The sequence below is a fragment of the Cibotium barometz genome, chromosome 64, assembly GCF_041138505.1.
Source record: "Cibotium barometz isolate CiBa-2024 chromosome 64, ASM4113850v1, whole genome shotgun sequence".
Lineage (NCBI taxonomy): Eukaryota > Viridiplantae > Streptophyta > Polypodiopsida > Cyatheales > Cibotiaceae > Cibotium > Cibotium barometz.
This window is the reverse complement of record NC_141109.1, coordinates 22,803,830-22,825,314: the sequence shown is the minus strand read 5'-3', so window position 1 is coordinate 22,825,314 and position 21,485 is coordinate 22,803,830. Positions and strand designations below refer to the sequence as shown.

General features: G+C 46.6%; 2 protein-coding genes across 2 annotated transcripts in view; one reads left to right on the top strand and one right to left on the bottom strand.

Annotated features, from left to right (window-relative positions):
- LOC147603428 (uncharacterized) overlaps nt 1–20,884 on the bottom strand; it is a 46,258-nt gene extending 25,374 nt beyond the window's left edge. The window contains exons 1-2 of the mRNA XM_086796902.1: nt 20,672–20,884; nt 20,325–20,455 (exon numbers count right to left, since the gene is read on the bottom strand). Of these exons, the coding sequence (XP_086653028.1) occupies nt 20,325–20,455; nt 20,672–20,687 (147 nt within the window). The 5' untranslated portion in view covers nt 20,688–20,884. The remainder of the gene's footprint in view (nt 1–20,324; nt 20,456–20,671) is intronic.
- On the top strand, nt 7,984–9,773 carry LOC147603429 (uncharacterized). Its single transcript, XM_086796901.1, has one exon. It carries the CDS (start codon nt 8,103–8,105, stop codon nt 9,645–9,647), a length of 1,545 nt encoding a protein of 514 aa, XP_086653027.1. The 5' UTR covers nt 7,984–8,102; the 3' UTR covers nt 9,648–9,773.
- Nucleotides 20,885–21,485: the final 601 nt, after the last annotated feature.

The following is a 21,485-nucleotide window of genomic DNA, read 5'->3' as shown; positions in this document are numbered from 1 at the left end:
ATAGAGGTATTATGCCTACTACTCGCATGATTTAGAGGTATTTCTTTTGGCTGAGCATGCGTAAAGACATTGAGGCTTATGTGCGTGCATGTATTACTTGCCAAAAGGTGAAATTTGACAGGCAAAAGCCTCCAGGTTTGCTTCAGCCATTGCCTATTCCCTCGCAACCTTGGGAAAGTATCACGATGGATTTTATTATGGATTTGCCTAGATCCCAGCATGGGAATGATGCTATTTGGACTATTGTGGACAGGTTTAGCAAGCAAGCTCACTTCTTGCCCGTCAAGAAAACCATCAAAGCTGATCATATGGTAAAGCTTTTTCTTGCTAATATTTTCAAGCATCATGGTATGCCTAAATCCATTGTTGGGGATAGAGATCCCAGGACTACAAGCCTATTTTGGAGGGCTTTATTTGATAATATGGGTACTAAGCTTGAGTTTTCATCGGCTTATCATCCCCAAACGGATGGCCAAAGTGAAGCTGCAAATTCGGCCGTATTGGATTTGTTGAAGTGTTATGTGGCAGATCAAAAGAGTGCATGGGAGAAGTATCTTCCACTTGTTGAGTTTGCCTACAACAATACAATCCATGCTTCCACAGGAAAGGCTCCGTTTGAGATTATTTATGGCAGAGTGGTCTTGCCACCCATCCTTCGTACCAAGGATGAGATTTTTGCAGCTGATGAATATGTTCGTGACTTGGATGTTGCCTTTGGTCAGGTGCGGACAGCCATTGCAAGATCTCAGGATAAGCATAAAATGGCTGCTGACAAGCATAGAAGGGACATGGAAGTCAAAGAAGGTGATTGGGTATCGCATGGAGATTCATCCTCTTAGACATAAGTTCTTGTTCGGGCACTTGTCGGGATTCCAAGACATGTGGAATGGTTGTCTTTTTTGCATAGGGATCCTCGGTACGAGCCAAGTATGCACGTGTTGCATCCCTCGGTTGCATGTGCAACTCTTGAGCAATCATTGCCATTGCATGATCCATATAAGATTCAGCTTTCTTGGCGTTCAAACGGTCATGTACCAATGGATCCTCGCGGCGATAGAGATTCAATTCTTCTTGTTGTGCATGGAGAAGAGCCTGCATACGAGTAAGTTCAGCCCTCAAGACTATGGACTCTTCTTCTTGCATCTTCTCTTTGCCACGGGACGGCTGTCCCACATATTCATGTTCCCTATTGTGCACCACATGAGTTTGCTCATCTTGTAAAGCATTGGAGGCATGCATTTCATTGTCCCTGCCTCTTGTATTAGCATCTCCAACATTCATTGTATGGCTGTCCATAATGTTCTAAGTGTAGAGATAGCTAGTGTTCACGGTGATCGTCTCTCACGATAGAAGTGAAAGAGAACCGTATGCTCTGATACCAATGTAACTTGGTTGAACACAATGCTAATCAATACACTTAAATACACTAAGATTTGAAGGACACTTGCTCATATACAAGAAGTAAATTGCTGAATTGACAAGAGACACGCAATGAGCCGGAACGGCCGACCCCTCCCTTGAGTAAATTGTATTACTATTGGAGAAATTCAATACATAGCTTCACGGGCATCCATTGCCAAATCCACCATGCCAATGCATATGAAATTCAGCATTTAGAAAACAATGGTATGTCGATGTAGATCACCAAGGAGCTGCCTTGATGCCCGGCCCGACTTCAGTGCCCATATTCTCTACCATTGGCTCTATGTTCTACCAAGCAAGGTAGCAACATCTTCAAGAGCACATAGGACAAGAGAAATACTACACAGGGCGGCTAAACAAGGAGTCCTGCCCTTCTACTGAGTAAGTAATGACAACACATTGTCCAATTAGCTTACCAGTCTTCATAGAAGTTGTTGCAAGCGGAAGCCTTCGCGTTGGAAGCTTTAGAAGTGTTGATATCTTCGATCAAGAGGATGAAGGGAACCCTGGGAAAGCTTCCCCTATGGTTCAACTTGAGAAAGGAAGGCTGAAATTAGGGTTTTCAGCAAAAAGACCAGAAATTACAGCAAAAATGAGAGCTGTTTTGCTGAATTTCAGTCATTGGGTGTGAGTAGGAGAGTGATTAGCACTTGGAAACACTCTTGGAAGCTTGGAAAACACCCTAGCAAGTTGGGTATGGCTATGGAGAGCTTGGAAATAGAGAGAAATGGTGGAAAAACAGAGTTTTCAGCCTCCAAAAATCCTCATGAAGAGAAAACACGAATTTCTCTTAATAAGTAAGTGAATTGGGGTCCAATCAGATGAAGGGACATGGGGAGATGCCCATTTATGAGTAAAAGGGGAGGATCAGGTCCTGGACATTGAGTCTTGTCCGCCTCGGGACTTCAGTGAGTGTGAACTTGGAAGCGGTCATAATTTATAAGTGACTTTTGGGCGCCCAAACTCTAATGAAATGGGAACGCACTCACTTATAAATATTGGCTAAGTCCTAAGGGCTATTTGAGCCTAGATTGGGTAATACTTACCACCTGTTCACATGCCATACAACCATGTCAGCAGACAGTTTCACACGCACGGTTCACGAGCGGGCGTCCCCTAGCCCGGAACTACACATAGGTCATGCAGGCATGAAAACAGCATGCAATTTCATTTGCAGGCAAGCACATAAAGATGCTATGCAATGCAGCATTGGCATGAGCGATTTCCGTTCATGAAACCATATAATACCAGGCGTTTCCAGGCAAGTATATGCGATACCAGACCCAGTGGAAAGCCAATCCTCCAGGCGTTTCCGGGCATGTACACAAAGGCACAAGTCCCAGCGGAAAGCCAAGTCCTCCAGGCGTTTCCGGGCATGTACACAAAGGCACAAGTCCCAGCGGAAAGCCATATCCAACTATACAGCATGACACGTGTCAATCACATGCATAGGCACATTCCATAAGCCATGGACACCAATCCAATATGTACATAGTGTGAAAGCAAGAGTGAACCATTTGGGTGGCCAAATGGTGACAGCTGACCACTCTTGGAAAAGTTCTTCTGCACTCTTCCCTGTCTCAGATGCATCATGTGATGAGATAAAGTAAGATTGCCCTCTGGAATAGGCAATGACACCATGAATGGATCTAGACCGACTGTCGTTCCATCCATCTGCAATAAGTGTGATGTCATTCCTGTCCCAAGAGGACCTAACAATCTCTATAGCTGCAGCAATTGTACCCTTCTCCTTCACTAGTACGGTGGTTCTCAATGCCTCTGATGATGGAGGAGTGTAGATGGATCCATACTCTGCAATCTTGTGCACCATGTCCTTGAAGTAGAAGCTACAAACAGCCTGAAAGGCAATGGCATCATGGTAGAAGAAGCGCGCAACACTAGCATCCACCTCCTCCTCCTTCTTTGGGTCCTATCTACTCTAAAGCGAACAATACCCCTCATGCCCACTGCTGGTGGTGGTGCTCCAAATGGACTTGCAGTGGGTCCAAAAAATGATGGCATTCCAATTTCCACCAAATGAAGACCTAATGGTTCCAAAGGTTTGTCTTGGAGTGCCCACATATGTGGAAGGATCTACTCCCACCCTTGCTCTCCGAGCTGATGAGGATGGCCGTGTCGCTTTGTCTTTCCAACAAAGCTCCTCTCGTGCTTCGCTAGTGATGTTAGTACAGAACACAATGTCCTACCCATGCTGATGAAGCAGGTGTGCTTGAATACAAGTTGCACTACTTGACTTCGTAAGGAGACGATATTTGCATGTCCACTTTTTCACGCCTCCTGTTTTGTAGGCACCCTCCACCAGTATCTCATCCCACTAAGACCACTCCGTAGATTTAGACTTCTTTGAGATGGAACGAGACTGATCCATGGAGGCCATTGGTGCAAAGGCTACAAAGAAGGAATGAGGAACATGGGTCATTGCAATGGTCCATAAGGACCAAGGTGCCAGGAGATTTCCGAAAAAAGAAAGTACACAATAGAGCGGGCAGAGTTTGAAGAACTTTATTTATTCAACATAAGCAATAGTTTTTGGCAATACAAGTTACAACAAGCGACTTTCTACATGGGTTTATTGTCCTGATCCTCAGGTGTGGCAAGTGCCTCAGCATCAACTAGGGTGCTTCTACAGGCTGCAGGTTTTGCCATATGGGTGCTTGTCTTCAAGTGTGTCTTGAGACCACTTGAAATAGCAAGCAATCTTCATCATCCCAAACATGGTAGCCATGGAGTTTCGAAACGGGTTTCAAAGATTTCGGTCCATCCATGAAACGCCGTCTGAGAGGTTTCATAAAAAACTCAAAGATAAACATATATCTCTACACATTGGCTCTAAATATTTATATATATATACTTAGATGAATCCAGGAACATGCCCAAATTCACCTTATAAGAAAGTGCAAGTTATAAACTCATGGTAGTCATCTAAATATTGATGCAAATTGAACAAGATGTCAAATTAACACATCAGATAAGTTGTAGATAAGCTATATTATCCGCGAGAGAAGTTATGACCATCTTCAAACTTGAACTGAATAAATCACAGCTACACATCAGTTGTAACACAAGTCATTCTCTATAAGAAATCATGACATGAACATTCAAATATATCTTCATAAGACAAAAACAAACACAAACACACACACATGCACCCTATCTTTAAAAAACCGTCACTTTTAAAAATAAAAGAACTGAAACCTTAATACTTCAAGAAACCCAAGAACGTTTTAAAAAAAGAGTTTTTTAAAAAAGCCTTCAAAGAAACACGAGTTTCAAACATGAAACGTTTCCCCAAGATCTTTCATGGAAGAAACGTGTTTCTTGGCAACTATGATCCCAAAACCACATGGGAGAGTAGTGACATCATCGAGCCCTCTTAGAGATTGCCTCCTGCAATGTCAGGCTCTCTCGCAGAGGTAAAGGGCATCGACAATGAGTTGTCTCAATGTATTGTCACTCAACCACGCATGAATGACAACCACAACGCCACTCATAGAATGCCATTGGTACAAAACTATTGAATGCAGCACAATAAGAAGAAGAGAGGGATTAATTGAAAAACAAGGTCTATTTATTCTAAAAGGGCTTACTATATTTTTAAAAAACATGCAATTTAATTAAGATGCTTTCCATCTATTTTATATGGACTTGCTTCAATGGTCATTTAAAAAACGTCAATGGTTTTTTTTTTTTTACAAGGTCCATTTACAAAAAAAATTTAAAAGCACTTACTTTATTGACTGTCAAGGACCAAGCTGAGAAGTGAATGCGATTGCCTTGCTCTGACTTCGGCCTTGCTCCACACGGAAAGAGAGAGAAGGGGGGGGGGAGAGAAAGAAGAAAGAAGAAAGAAAGTTGTATTATCGTCTTCAAAAGGCCAAAATGACCTATGAGACCAAAAGGTTACATCATATCCATGAGGTACATCATCCTGGGTACAAAATAGTAATAAAGAAAGATAACAAAAATCTAGAACTTTAAAATCTGATCTAGGTACATGTGCAGAGAGCTCTCATATCACCCTAATACATCCCTCATGGGCCGCTGTGACATGGTGCTCAAGGTGGTAAAACTGAGCTAGCGCGAGAAGGTCCTGCAATGATGGGAGATGATGGCCCGGATCTTCCTGTGGTGGCGTGGCCGTGGGCGAGGGCCATGGGAGGTCTGGGGCGTCGAGCTCTGCATAACTCAGTGGCTCTGTCGAGTGTCACACCTCTCAACCGAGCTCCTACACTAGCCTGTGGTCTGGGTATGATGGGTGGATCCGCCCTCGGAGTGCTGGTATGGAAGAAGTCGGTGAGAGCTCTCTGTGTTGGTCCTCGAGAAAGTACAGCTGATCTGGATCTCACTAACAACTCCCTGTGTCTACAGAGCTCTAGAAGAAAAAGTCCCAGGCATCTCTGATGCGGGAAGTCCATGATCCTGGAAAGTGGTCCGAACCCAGCTCAAAGAGGCAGTGGAGCCTCCCCCGAATCTCATAGTATACAGGGCATCGGCATATGTAATGGTCCTCTGTCTCGGGCTCTGTGTGACAGAGCTGGCATATCCTGTCGTTTGGTGCGGCCGCCCAAGGCCCATATCTAGCAGTCTCCACTCTCAGCAGGTGGGACGAGGTGCGGATCTGGCCGATCGCACATCTCACCCCAAAGGATAGGTGTATGTCCATGTAGCGTGGACGGATGATGAACCCATCCTCTGTCAGGGATAGGAGGTGATCTCTGTAGAAGGCCATCTTCGTCCCCAGTGGACGACTAGGTGAACTCCATGTCCTGAGAGAGAGAGAGAGAGAGAGAGAGAGAGAGGGGGTACACTATACAGAACAAACACTAGTATAGGCTTATATGGTAATGGAAGTGAACATAGCCGTTGTGGAAGCCAAGGCCCAACCTAGCCGTTGTGGAGGCAATGAGTATTGCAGGTTGCGCAATGCGCAGACAGCGCAAATTATTCTTTATTTTTTTTGGGCCGACTGCGCAATTTTTTTTACGGGCCAGAAGCGAACGTGTTTTTTTTTGGGCCTATTTTATTGCTGCTCGCAACATTACAATTTTTTGGCCTTTTTTATGTCACATGGCAAGCGATCCAGTGTCCTGCTCGTTTCCCCGTTCTGACCCATTTCTAGAAAGTCAGCATGGGGAAACGGTGTTTCCCGTTTCATGTGACTGTGACTGGGATACACAGTGACGCACTGGCATGATCATCAATGCAACATTTTTTAAAGTAGTAGTACCTTTTTATAGGAATGTTTGTAGTACACCGTGACCCCATTGTGAGCCCTGAGTCCAAAGACAGTCAGGCACAAGCTACGCAGGTCAGTCTCCAGCATAGTGACAGGGGGACGGCGGGACGGCCACGTGGGACGTGGGAACGCTGTCCCGATTAACTGCAGGCGCGGGACGGAGGCGGGACGGCGCAGGGGACGGGACGGAGGGGACGTGGCAAGGGGACGGCCGTCCCCGTCGGAGGGGACGGCGGGACGTTGTCAGCCGGGGACGGGGGACGCCTGCAACGGCGCAACGGCTACAGAAAAGTAGCCGTTTTTTTTTCGGGCAACGGCTACTAGCCGTTGGCGGCTGGCCGTTTGAGGCTGGCCGTTTGAGAGAGAGAGAGAGAGAGAGAGAGAGAGAGAGAGAGCTGCCATATGCTATATAATGGGCTTATGCTACTCCTCTTCTACTCATTGCTCAAGCCTTCCATGAATGATGATGTACCTCTAGGCTCTCCACCATCTCCCTCTCCTACTCAAGCTTTCCTCTCCACTATCTCCCTCTCCTACTCCACCACCTTCCTCTCCACCCTCTCCTACTCCACCACCTTCCTCTCCACCCTCTCCTACTAGACTACTTCAATCTTCCCTCTACCTCTTCTCCTACTCTACCCTCTAAGCTCTCTCCACCCTCTTCTACTAGACTACTTCAATCTTCCCTCTACCTCTTCTCCTACTCTACCCTCTAAGCTCTCTCCACCCTCTTCTACTAGACTACTACTAAGTTACTAACTATTCATGGCATCCTCTTCTCGTGCGGGCGGTAGGAGTAGAACGGATGGGTGGTCATGGTGGGATGAGGTCAACTTCGAGCCTCCTACTCATGCGGGGGGTGCACGTCCATGGACATGCAAGCTTTGCCCATATAAGCGTGTGGGTGGGGCCAATAGGGTGAGGGCCCATTTGTTGCATGAGCCCGGTCATGAGGTGAAATTTTGTGAGCGGGTCACACCGGAGATAAGAAAGGAGCTTCTTGCAAAGCTTGCCGCCCATCAAGCTTTGAATGCAAGCCAAAGGGTGCGTGGAGTGGATCCCAACACTTATGTCACTCCAACCCAAACATCAGGTTCTACATCGGGTGGTGGTGCATCTTCATCTACCCCTCTACCACGTCCTCCTCGTGGCACTACTCGTGGCTTCACACAAGCCGCCTTCTCAATGCCGCAACCTAGTCCACCCTCTCTCTCTCGTCGGCAAAGTACTCTTGAGGGGAGTTGGGATCCCAAAAAGAAGGAGGTTGATGCCGCGGTGGCCCGCTTCTTTTTTCATGACCACATTGCTTTTCGTGTGGCACGGTACGTATTTCACTCACATGATTTCATCATCATGTCTCACGAGTCTTGATTCACGGATCACCATTTTGCCATTCTAATTACTTGCCCTCTTTTTTTTTGAAATGATAAATAGGTCCGACTACTTCAAAACGATGGTGAAGAAGATTGGCGAGTACGGTCCTCACTACACACCTCCATCCTCCGAAACCTTGCGGACCACTATGCTTGACAAGGAGAAACGCCTTGTTGAGCAAGCGGCGGCAAACACAAAGAGACAATGGGCTCGCAATGGAGTCTCTTTGATTGCAGACGGATGGAGTGACACACGGAAAAGGTCTATCCATGGCCTTGTGGCATACTCACGGGGGGAGATGTACTTTGTCTCCTCACATGATGCTTCAGGGACGGGAAAGAGTGCGGATGTACTTGCTGCTGAGTGGAGTAGTGCTGTCGAGATTATCGGCCCCGAATGTGTGATCGGTTTCGTCACGGATGGTGAGGCGACAAATAGGGCAGCGGGAGCTATTCTTGAGAGTATGTATCCTCAAATCACCGTCTCTTTTTGCATGGCACATTGTCTCAATAATCTTTTGAAAGATATTGGGAAATTGTCATGGATTGAATCGGTGATTGATGATGCATGTGCAATTGTGACCTTCATCAACAATCACACATACCTTCGATCCGAGTTTGGGAAGAGGTCCACAAAGGTCCTTCTCAAGTACTCGGACACTCGCTTTGCATACAACTTTCTTATGTTGCATCGCTTGAAGGATTGTCAGGGTGCCGTGCGGCAACTATTCATCAGTGATGAGTTTTGCTCCTCATCTTTTGCACGTACACAGGTAGGGATTTCATGCAAGAAAAAGGTCGACGATGCTGATTTTTGGGAGGACCTCAAGCGCACTGACGCCATGGTGCATCCCATTGTCCACTTGCTCAGGATTGTTGATGCTATGCAGCCATGCATCGGCAAAGTATATGAAGCCATGGACCAGATGATAGAGAGTCTTGAGAAGCTTGAGCCAGACGTAGATAGATATGAGGAGATCCACTCGCTTTGTGTGGCGAGATGGAGCTCATATTCCTCTCCTTTACATGCAGCTGCTTTTATGGTGGACCCAGAATTTCAGGGAAAAGGGCAGGAGGGTGATAAAGAGGTGAGCAACGGTTGGAGACTCATCTTGGATCGCCTCACGCCGGATGCAGAAATCAGGCGCAAAATTAGAGACCAGCTCTCTAATTACAGGGCATTTCAAGGCTCATATGGATGTGCAGATGCGCAGCAGGACAGATTCAAGGTTGGTGCAGCATTATGGTGGGAGGACTTCGGATCAGATGGACCAGAGCTACAACAGTTGGCGATCCGGATCTTGAGCCAGTCCGTTAGCTCTTCTTGCCTAGAGCAATTATGGTCCTCCTACAGCCACATTTCATCAAAGAAAAGAAATCGGCTTGGGGTGGAAAGAGCTAATGATCTTGTCTTCATTAGCGCAAACTTGCGCATGCTTGGCAAGAGTGCAAGATGCAATGCCGATACTTTTACACAGTGGGAGATGGAACAGGAGGAGGCAGCTACAACTATTGCACAGGAGGGTGGGACAGATGGTTCTCATCATGAGCCTTCATCGGATGACAAACCCCATCCACACTTCACGCACTCATGATCATGAGGCTAGCACCTCTCTTATTGGGAGCGCAGAGTATGAGAGCGAGTGACTTATATTTTGTATCGCCTAGGCCCGCGAGTGACTTATATTTTGTATCGCCTAGGCCCCAACATCTTTTGAGTATATCTATTTAATGTTATCAACTTTAAAGTCTTTCTTTTCCGACTTTGCAAGTCTTGACTCTTGACTCTTGCACCTCGTAGCGTAATTTAATTTTAAATGTAATGTGTATCATGATTCATAACTTTTGGAGTTAGAAAGCTTGTTGTTATTGATTGATTAATCTTGATTCTTTACTCCTCTAAAATTAACAATTTTGAGTGCCGTCCCCACCCCCCGTCCCCGTTCCCTACCTTTAGCCGTCCCCGTCCCCGTCCCCGTCCCCGTCCCCTGGTAACTATGGTCTCCAGGCCTTGGAATTCATATCACTTATTTCTCAAGCATTGTACAACATTCTCCAAAGAATAATATAAGCAAATACTCCTACTTGGGGGGGGAGGGAGGGAGGGAGGGAGGGAGGGGGCGGCCTTCAGTGGGTATTTGGGACCCAATAAGGTGTCGTCTACATTCTCTTCTCTCTCTAGTCTGTGAATTCGGATGCTAAAGATTCTCACCACATAAAGATTCTCTAGTCTGTGAATTCGGATGCTAAAGATTCTCACCACATAAAGATATAAAGAAGACCCTGTTGAGTTGATATGTGTGGCATAGTGCGATTTTTCCATGCCTTCAGTGCTCCATGTAGCAAGAGGCCCTTAGTTCTTCTATGCCTAATTAAGAACAAGATGCTAAATAAACATGATTAAGACAGAGGAGAGAGAAGAAGAGAGAGATTGGTGTCAAGGTTTTCTGTATTTCATATGGTACAAAAAAGCCGATTGAATGGATGTACTTTGTACATGATGCAGGCCCTTGGTCAGCCCCTAGGGGGGTGACCTCTGGCCTTCTCGGGGTGACCTTGTTAGAAGTCATCTCCTGTCTAGTTTTATACACCAGGGCCTTTGTTGTGGGTGTGCCCGCCCTTATGAGGTGTTTCATCATTTTTCCCCACTCTCCGCATTTTTCCCCTATTTTTCCCATTTTTTTTGTGGCTTGGGAGGCAGCCCTGAGTTGGCAGGAGGATCCATTTGCTGGCCGACTACATCAGGATGTGTGTACTGGAGCTGGCCGACTGTACTTGACCAGTCGTGGACCCTCAGTGCTGGCCGACTGGCTGCATGCTGCTGGCCGACTTGATGCAGTCGTGGAGTGCCTTTTTCAGCAGGCCGACTGCTCATATGGGGGCATATAAATAGGTCCCCAGCCCCCATACCACTTGTGTATCATACCCGGGATTTTCTTGTGTATATAGAGCAGAATTACACGCCTACATCTCTCTCTCTCTTGTGCTGTATTTTTTCTGCATGCGATTTGCTCTAGTGTTCCCAGATCTGGTCATCATCTCCGCTGCGTATTCTGACATGGTATCAGAGCCTAGGCTCTAGATAGTTCTTGGTGTGTTGCTGATTGGTGGACTGTTTTGGGCTGACTGGGAAGAGAAGGTGCAAGAGGAAGGAGGGCTGATTTGCTGGACAGCCACTTGCAGGTGTTAGTTCTTCTTTGTTCCCACCTACCCACCCTTTTCAGAGTACATCCCCGCAATGGCAAATCTGTTTGAGATGGCCGAGAGGCATGTGAAGATCCCGACACTCCCCACGTTCCCGGTGGACCGTCAGGTGGACGGGAGCAACTACGGCCGTCGACGATGCGGGAGCATATTAACATGCTGCAGGCTCTTCAGCAGGAAGTTCTTCAAGCTGGGAAGGAGATATCGTCAGAGGACATGGCCATAACGTTGCTGTCACATTTGCCCTCTTCATACTCAGCATTTTACTCGTCTTTGATTACCAGTGGCAAGCTCAGCACCATCACTTGGGAGGAGCTTGTGCCCATGGTCCTGGACCAGGAGGAACGATTCACGAACCCTCCTCAGGGTGGAGGCTCGGAGGCCTTAACTGGCCAACGGTCGAAAGGCCGTAACACGGGCAAAGGGAAGGCTTCGTCGGAGAAGTCTTCTGAGAAGATGTCCGTTTTACTGACCGCAAGAAACTAAAGGCAGAGAGGACCTGTAATGATTGTGGCGAGAAAGGCCACTATTGGAGGCAGTGTCCCAAGCGGAAGACCGAGAAGGGTGAAGATTCCTCGGCAGCAATCATGAAGACTCCGGCTTTTGTGCACCTGGAGGTGGTGGACACCGATGTTTCATTTTCTTCAGGCAGGGAGGAGGAGGACTCTCCGCAACCGATACTCGGGAGTGGATTCTCGATAGTGGTGCTTCCAGGCACATGACTCCTTCCCGTTCCGGTTTACAGGATCTCTGCAGGCTTTCTGGTCATATTCTTACTGGGGATACGTCCACTATCCCAGTTCACAGTGAGGGCAGAATGGAGATAGTTCCCAATGGCAGAGGGGGGAAGCATTCCTCCCAGGTATTGTATGTTCCGGCACTTGGTTTTCATCTGTTGTCAGTGCATCAGGTTTGCAAAACTGGCGTACGGGTGGAGTTTGATGAGCATTTTGTTGCTCTTCGGGACAAAGCAACAGGCCAAGTGGTTTGGGAAGGTGGAGTGGAGAATGGAGTTTACAAGCTTTCAGCACTCTCTCTCCCAGGTCCTCAAGTTTGTGATGAGTGGCGGTCTGGTAATGGCCACTTAAGTGTGGATACGCTGCAGGTACAGGCTTTCCGGGACTAGATGGTGGATAGCTTGCCAGTGGATAGATGGCAGCAGTTGGCAGGAACTTTCCAGTACTGATGTTGGTGGTTCTTGTGTTCGTGAGTCAGAGGAAACTGAACAGGTCACTTATGCTCTGATGTCTCGTCGTGTTCGGGACAAAGAACCTCCAGTAGATGAGGATGTTCTTTCCACGGGGACCTTTCGGAAAGCCAGGAAGGTGGCAGCTGATTACTTGCAGAAGGAGGTGGTTTCTCCAGGCTTTGTGGTTCTGGATTCAGAGGGGGTGGTTGACAGGTTTCAGAAGGCCTTGCGTGGTCTTCAACAGGTTTCCAGGACTTGTTTATGCACCGTAACAGGTGTTGATCCTTGTGAGCAGTGTGATGCCTCTTTGACTCAGAAGCAGGATGGTTCATTGATCTGGTTGATGGACACCAGATTGGACGGGAGCTTCCTTGGTTGCGGATGACTCTTTGGGAGGCAGGATTGCGTTTCCTGTTGTTTCTACGGCATGCGAAGGATCATGGACTCTTGTACACAGGAGGGGGATTGTTGGATGGAGTTCGACTCCACGGCAGAGTACCGGGCTGCTTGTGATGCTGCTTGTGAGGTGGTGAGGATGCAGAGGTTGCATTGCAGGTTTGGGCTTCCACTGGAGGAACCCATGGTCATCCAGAGACACTTTGTTCGTGAACAGATCGTTGCTGATGACATCTTGCTAGAGTTCTGTTCGACGGAGGACAGTACGGTGGACCTCTTCACGAAGTTGCTCTCTCAGGATTTGCTCAGGCGGCACCCCAGCTCCCTGTGGTTGGTTTCACAGCCAGGAGCTGAGAGGGGTTGTTAGAAGTCATCTCCTGTCTAGTTTTATACACCAGGGCCTTTGTTGTGGGTGTGCCCGCCCTTATGAGGTGTTTTATCATTTTTCCCCACTCTCCGCATTTTTCTCCTATTTTTCCCATTTTTTCTATGGCTTGGGAGGCAGCCCTGAGTTGGCAGGAGGATCCATTTGCTGGCCAACTACATCAGGATGTGTGTACTGGAGCTGGCCGACTGTACTTGACCAGTCGTGGACCCTCAGTGCTGGCCAACTTGATGCAGTCGTGGAGTGCCTTTTTCAGCAGGCCGACTGCTCATATGAGGGCATATAAATAGGCCCCCAGCCCCCATACCACTTGTGTATCATACCCGGGATTTTCTTGTGTATATAGAGCAGAGTTACATGCCTACATCTCTCTCTCTCTTGTGCTGTATTTTTTCTGCATGCGATTTGCTCTAGTGTTCCCAGATCTGGTCATCATCTCCGCTGCGTATTCTGACAGACCTCTGGCCTTTTACATACTTCTGCTAACTTCTAGACTTCTTAAATGATGACTGAACTGAATGAATGACTTGATAATTTACTTCATGCTTTTATGTATGCCTGAGGTGCTGGTCGGCCAGCTCTAAATGATGATGATGATGTCCTACATGTTGACTATCTTCTGTCCTATCTGATGATTAATCAAGGATTAAGACTGCTCATGCTCAAGATTAACCATGACATGACATCTGCATTAAATGAGGCGCCTTTCATACATGTGAGCTTCTACTACTGGCCGATAGGTCTTTGGCTGTCTGACAATGCTTCTGGGCGCTTGACACAAAGCTGGCCCAAGTGTTTTAAGGGCTGGTATAAGGCCTAGGTGGCCCTTGGACAGCCCTTTCAAGGTTGTTCCTGAGATAGACTCCTAGAGAGTCCATTTCCTAACCTAATCTGGTGCTCATTCATCCGGCTCGAAGCCTACTAAATGCCCAGTACACCTCTACATCGTTCCACAGGGTGACAGATGTGTAGGACATGCATTGACCTCATGCACATGACATGCACACCTAACCATGACCCTGCTGTAACGTGCCGAAGCTCTGGGAGTCTTCTTTCAGCCCTAAACACTCTTGGAAACCATCTGATGCAAAACGCAGATATAGAGAGAGAGTAGAGAGAGATGTGCTGGAAATGCAGTATATTCATATGGTACAAAAAGGTACCCTAATCTACAGCCATAGACTGCCTTACATAAAAGGTGGAACACACCAAAATCTCCTAGTCTAGACCCACACCCAAAGTGGGAGTGAATGATTACAATGAGGAGCGCCTCTGCCCTTTTATAGGCCTTCTTGAAGACTTGGCAAACTGGCTGACTGCTGGTCGGCCAGCCTACAATGCATAAAATAATTTAAACGATGTCCGACTGGTTTGTCCTGATGCGCCTGCAGCCCGACACTAATCTGGTACAGCCGACAGCTTCTGTTCTCAACCGACTGTCCTTCCATCTCTTCCATGCCTTGTTCCTAGTCTCACACTACCAAATAGCACTCCTTGCTCCACTTTTGGTTCTTCAAAGTCTTTTTCTAGCTGCCTCTTCTGGATCAACATCTGAAGATTGTCCATGGCATTGATCATGCACATGACATCCCCCTCTGCTAAACTTGATGACGGGATTCCAACCTGTTCTTGGATGACTGTCATCATCCCAATCTTTTCCCCAAGTCCCTCTGTCATCCATCCATCCCTGGCAACCCTTTTCTCTGAAAATCCGGCCTGTTCTCCAAACCACTATGTCACAGACTAAGATCTATGCATCTGTTTCCATCTAGTCCACAATCCATTCCTGCCCTGACTCTGAACACCGTCTTGGTCTTTATTCCTGAGAAATGAGTCTGGCACTCACATCACCCTTGGAGGATAAACCTCCCTTGGGACTGTTGCCCGAGAACCTATCTGGCTCACAGGACTGCCATCCCCTCTGGCTTTGTGGAACACCACCAACAAACCTCCTGGGAGCTCTTCCCGCTTCTGTGTTCCTTGCCTTGGGCTTCATATCCGTGTACTTTCCTGGCCTTGTTCCTAGTCTCACACTACCAAATAGCACTCCTTGCTCCACTTCTGGTTCTTCAAAGTCTTTTTCTAGCTGCCTCTTCTGGATCAACATCTGAAGATTGTCCATGGCATTGATCATGCACATGACACCTGCACAATGGATCCCTGGCTGACTTGTCCTGGACAAGGGCTCAGAAAGGGCCAATGTAACCGACCGGGGACCAAACCAGAACACTTCAAATATGCAAACAGAGTCTGAACACAACAAGAAGCCACAACAATACAATGACAACACACTGAGCCAAAACAACCAGCCCCCCGTAGGAACTTCTTTATTCAGTAGAAGCTTTACAAGAACTCAAGTCGAGGGTGCAATCATGCACCAAACATTCCAGAGAATATTGAGCAACTTTTCACAAAGCAAAAACAAGACTTTGGCCAAGCTCTCTTCTAGAGCCAAGAAAAACAGTCCCAAAACTGTCTCCGAATCAGCCCCGAAATGGTCCCAAAAAAGCCCATTGTTTTCTGCTTGTACTGAGGACAAAAGAGAAGAAAGTCTCTGTATTTTGCATGTACTGACCACCAAGGGAAACACCCTTCGTGAGAAGTGAGAACAGCCAGTGTTCGGCCTGCTCACAGGTAGTCAGATGATAGAGAAAGTTCACAACTATATGGCCTGCCTCAATTGCAGCCAGTAGAGATAGAAAATCAAGTTCTGCTGCAACCAAATGACCAAGAGATAGAGAGGAAACCGTTGTATGGCCAGCTTCTGCAGCATCTAGGCAGAATAGAGTAACAACCAGCTGCTGTTGCCGGCTAGGCGACCAGCAAAAACATGTGTAACACTGCTGTCAACCTGCTCAAAGGCAGCAGCCAGATGAGAGAGAAAACTGCGTAGCAGCAATACGAGCAGCCTTGCAAGGGGGTGACTCCTAAATACACATACTTGTGCACAATCTCCACTGGGGCATCTCTCTATATGAAAGAAAATTGTGAGGCGACTGCATAAGATGTGTTGAAGACCATAACCTTGGTTTTGCCCAAATTGACCATAAGGTCTCTTTCCCGGCAAAATTTGTCCAATGCATTTAAGTGTTTCGGGAAACCCTCAGCTGAATCTGAGATCAAGACAATGTCGTCAGCATATAGCAATATGGGCACTATTGTCTGAGCCAATGGTGAACCTCTACCTTCGAAACTATCCACAAATACTGCAATCTCATCAATGTATAGGCCAAAGAGTGTAGGTGAGAGTGGACAGCCCTGCTTAGCCTCAATAGTGCTACATATATTTCCCGAGATAAGATGTTGTAGGTCGAGGGATGTGTGACATTTGTGGTATAGGTTGGTCTGGCACATCATACGGTTGTCGTGCATATGCTTCCCAAAGGTTAGGATCTATGATAAGTGTAGGTGCTCTTTTTTCTTCAAGAATGAGCCAAGCTTCTGAGTTGTCCTCGCTCAAAAACAGCTGGTATAACTCTTGTTCTCGTCTGGCGAGAAATGCCCATTTCTTTTGGCGAGTGAGTGTACGGAGGATGCATTGCATCTTATGTGCTGAAATCAGCCCATGTTCCCTCTCGCATAAGAGGCGAAGCCTTGTTTTGCACTCTTCATCATACCATCCATTCTGGGGTTGGGATCCCACTGGCATACTTGCTGTAGAGCATGTGATGTAGGGGAAGCTTGCGTGGGCGGAGTCATGGATGATGGAGGAGAGCTGGGATGTAATGGTGGAGATAGGGAGGGATAAGTCGGGAGCTGAAATGTGGCGGGAGAGGTGGTCCTCATAGATGTGGTCAAGATCATGATGGAAATGAATCCGGGTGAAGGTGGTGGCTGGGGGTGTGGATGTGGGTGTGGGTGTGGGTGTGGGCGGTAAGGTGGGGCATGAGATCATGAAAGAAAGTAATGCATGGTCAACTAGTATGGGGGGAGGAGGGATGGTGAAATCCAAGATGTGTGGTATAAGAGCGGGAGACCCCATGAGGTAATCCACCGTACTAGTGCCTCCCCCATGTAGGAAAGATGTAAGGCTATCCGATTGCGGCCATCTAGACAGCCCATTATATATAATCAGCTCATGCATAGCCCCCACCACCCAGAAGTATCTACCATATGATATTGCATTCCCCATATCCTGGTTGGCCCTCTGGAGGCCCATCTTAGCCACGTCAATATTTGACAACATAATGGCATCTCCTTGGAAGTCATATGTCTGCACTTGTTCCCCTTTTGTCCATGAATTAAAGTCTCCTAATAGGAGGACCTCTCCTTGTTGGGAAAACTCTGCAATGTCTGGCTAATCGCATCCACATAAAGCAAGCCTCCTCATCGTGTCTAACCATTGTGAGCATGCCTCTCAAATGAAGGCAAAACAAGCATGCAACTCCTCCCGAGCCCCACACCCCCCCAGTGGTGCGTGTTTGTCCTCTTAAAGCTGACTCCCATGTGTAACCCTCCACTTTGGGTAGCCCTCTCTCAGGGCTTTGATGTGTTTCTGTGTAGAAGATAATATCCCTATCTGTGTAAGTATCTGTGAAGCCTCCTGTGTCTGACCATAGAGTTCCATTGCAATTCCATACTCCATCCTCAATGCATATGTGGTCTCATAGACCCCGCACCGTCACGTGGAGCGTTTATCCGTGATGATGCCTCAGTCATCACGATGAACAGCACGGGCTTCCATAACCTGAATCATCCCGGCTTTCCTATGTTCCACCTATAGGGGGGTGAGGTCATCTCCAAGGTATATTTTGGTGGTTCGGAAGGTGGCCCTCTTCTTCAAGAAAGCCAGAGGACTTCAATGATTTGCCTGGAAGAAGTAGGATGCTGAACTGCTGCTTGTACTTTGCTGAATTATTGTATGAATGAATGAGGAATGATGCGACTACTTTTATATGTCTCTAGGCTGCTGGTCAGTCAGATGGAGAGCTGTTGGCCAGTTCTTGTGGACATGAAAATGCCAAAAATAGCATGAAATGCTGTGCAGCAAGCATTTAATGCTGCCAATAGTTCCTGCTGCCCACTCATGCTGTTGGCCAACTGCTCTACGACCTATCCTACTGCCTGGAGATAAACTGATGCTGGCTGACAGGGATCATGAGGCTACCCCATGCTGTCGGCTGCCTCTAGAAGAGGTTCAGGCCTGTAAAACAGCCCATAACCTGGCTATCCAATAGAACACCAGCCACGGGCTGGTCATCTCTAACCTAACATGCTATTTACATGCTTCTAGTGCAAGACCTAGACTAAGGCTGACTCTACATGCACTATCTGATGAATTCTCCAAGTGGGTTAAGAGGAGTGACTCTCGACTAACCTCTAAGGCCTGGAGACTGACCTACATAGCTCATGCCTAACTATCCCTGGACTGAGGACTCACAATGGGGTCACGGCGTATGACAAATATTCCTATAAAAAGGTACTACTTCTGTACAAAATGTTGCACTGATGATCATGCAAGTGTGTCACTATGTACCCCAGTGCAGGGTGCACGTGACAATTACTTTCCCCAAACCCGGACTTGTGCCACTCCTCGAGCCTAGGGACCGTATAAAATATGACAATTTCACATACATATTGTATAAAATATGTAAAAATAACACTAAATGCATAGAACACATGGAAACATCAATTTGAAGCCTACAATCTTTGAATCACAAATAACAAAAACCATATAATCATCCATCAATGTCAAATGATCATGATTCATAGACCATGGTCCACTGTCCATGATCCATGATCCAATCATCCATCATTCCATGCCACAAAAAAAAAAACATACATGACACTACATAATAAAAAAAGAGTTGCACACATTTTGACGTTAGATTTGGGGTAAATAAAAAAATGTCAAAAAATTTGCTTGAAAAGAACGTGTTTCCTACAAGGAAACATTTCCAAGTTTCCTTCCATGTAGGAAACGCGTTTCCTAACTACTATGATGCACACCTAATTATTATTAGGTCTTTTCATATTGATCCACACTCAAAGTGACCCTTAAGTCACTTATAACCATGAATATCCCGATTCCCTATCCAAGGCCATCCTTGGGTATAAATATAGCCTTACTAAGTTACTATAGAAGCCATCCATGTTATGAACTTCAGGTGCATAACAAAGGGCAAATGTGCTTTCTAGGTCCAATGACTATGCATAACTGAGTTATTATTCACTATTTTGTATTCCCACCAATGTGGATGCTCTGGGAGCCGGAGTAAGGATCAAGTCTTGGTTGAATAGCTCAGCATGGTGTTGGTCTAGCCACATGCTTGGGGGTGCTCCCCGATGCAGCTATGGCTAGGTGGTCTGCTTGCCAGCTCTCCTAGGGTTTTTGCTACTGATGTGTTCTACACGTTAAGCTGGTCATGTTGCCATACAAGCATGTACACTCTACAGACCCAGGTGTGGGTTCTGCTAACCCTAATAGCGTTGGATCACAAGCCTTTTGGGTCTCTGACTGGGAAGTGTCAGTGTGTCGTAGGAATCAGCTAAGGTTTCAACACCGGAGACATTACAAAAATGCCATGCCATGATAGCAAAAGGGCAGGAGCCATATGGAGAGAAAACCTGTGCAGACCCAAAAGAGAAAAATGAAACATCAAGCAGTTGCTGCTCAGTAGTGCCCCCCCCCCCCCCCCCCCCCCCCCCAAAAAAATGTTGCAATAAGGTCCCATACTTGGGACCTCGTTCTCCTAAAATGGCCCTGCTGTGGACCAGCAGCAAAGGGAGCAGCATCCCACAGTTCCAGCACACAAAGAAGCCACTGAGCATTTCAGCAATCCAAGCTTGAATCTCCATCCCCATTTGCAGGCCCATGGAGCCTCAGATTCAGCCAGAACTTCTAACCCTATACTTCAAGGTTGGCCCGGGTACATATACACCACACTTAGTCATGGCTGTCACCGTTAAGTGTTGTAACAGATTTAAGTTTTCACCCCCCTTATGGCAGCATCTGTATCTTGATGTTTAAGAGGATTTGTGTTGTGGAGAGAAGTATACGTTTTTCTCAACCCTACGTGTGTAGGTTACTCAAATCGGGTTAACATTAACTCAATTATAATGCTAGATTGGTGAAAGGGTTCAAAAAGAGAAACGTACTGGCTTTGGTGTTTCTTCATCTTCCCAGGATTCCTTGACGTCCTCTTCTTCGGGAACATCTTCATCATCCCATTGACTCTTAGGCTGTTCTCTGGCAATACTCGGAGGTGGTGGCACGAAATCCTCAGACTCTGCAAATAATGTATGTCATCTTGTTATGTATTCACAATGTGAGATCAAGTGCTACTCTTTCCGGATGAAAAATGAAGTGCAAACAGAAACCCTAATTGTTTTCCGAAACTAGAAAAGCAGATATTTGCAGAAGACGAAAGGAGTTTTGCTATTGGGATTTCTTTGATCTATGCATGGTAGATGATAATGGTGCGATGCTGAAGCCAGATGCTTACCCCAATCGTCCTCCATAGCTATCAAACTTTGAGGCGGCAGAATCTGGAGAGACAGAGAACCTTGATGCGATTGTCTGTTGCTGCTGCAAGTACTCAGGACTGAACCTGGTGAAAGAGAGAGCTCCTCTGGAAAGGAGGAGAAGCAAGTACTCCTGCTTGAGAAGGAGAGCCCTGTGAGGGAGAGCTGCTCTGAAAAGAAGGAGATGGTGTTCTTCCACTGTTTTATATAGTAACGACAATAATTTATACTTGTACTTAGTATCACGTGCGCTATATCGTAATTGTACCATTATTATTGACCTCACCTTATATATACTATATAGTTTTTACACGGGTCTAATCGACTCTAATTGTGAGGAAGCTCTCCAGGGCACCCAAGGATGGATAGGTCACCCTTCAAAATGATAGGTTCAGTAGAAATAACCCTCTCCAGGGCACCCAAGGATGGATAGGTCACCCTTCAAAATGATAGGTTCACTAGAAATAACCCTCTTTTTTTCACATTTACGGTCAAAAATGCCTAAAAACTGGCTACGTCAAAAAGCAACCTTATTGGCACTTATGTACACATCCGCTCTCGCTCTCTCATCCTCTACATCCGTGCTCGTTCTCTCTCTCGTTCTATTTATTTTAGCTGTTTGTTGTAAGCAATATCAGAAATAAACTCTTTTTCTAACGAATGAAAAAAAGGATGACCTTCAAACTTAACAAGTTTTTGTCTCTTTGAGATCGTGGGATCGAATTTCCTCAGATGGAGGCACGAGTAGTAGGTAGTGTGTGTTTGCTATGGTGTTCAATTCTAGCCATCTCCACA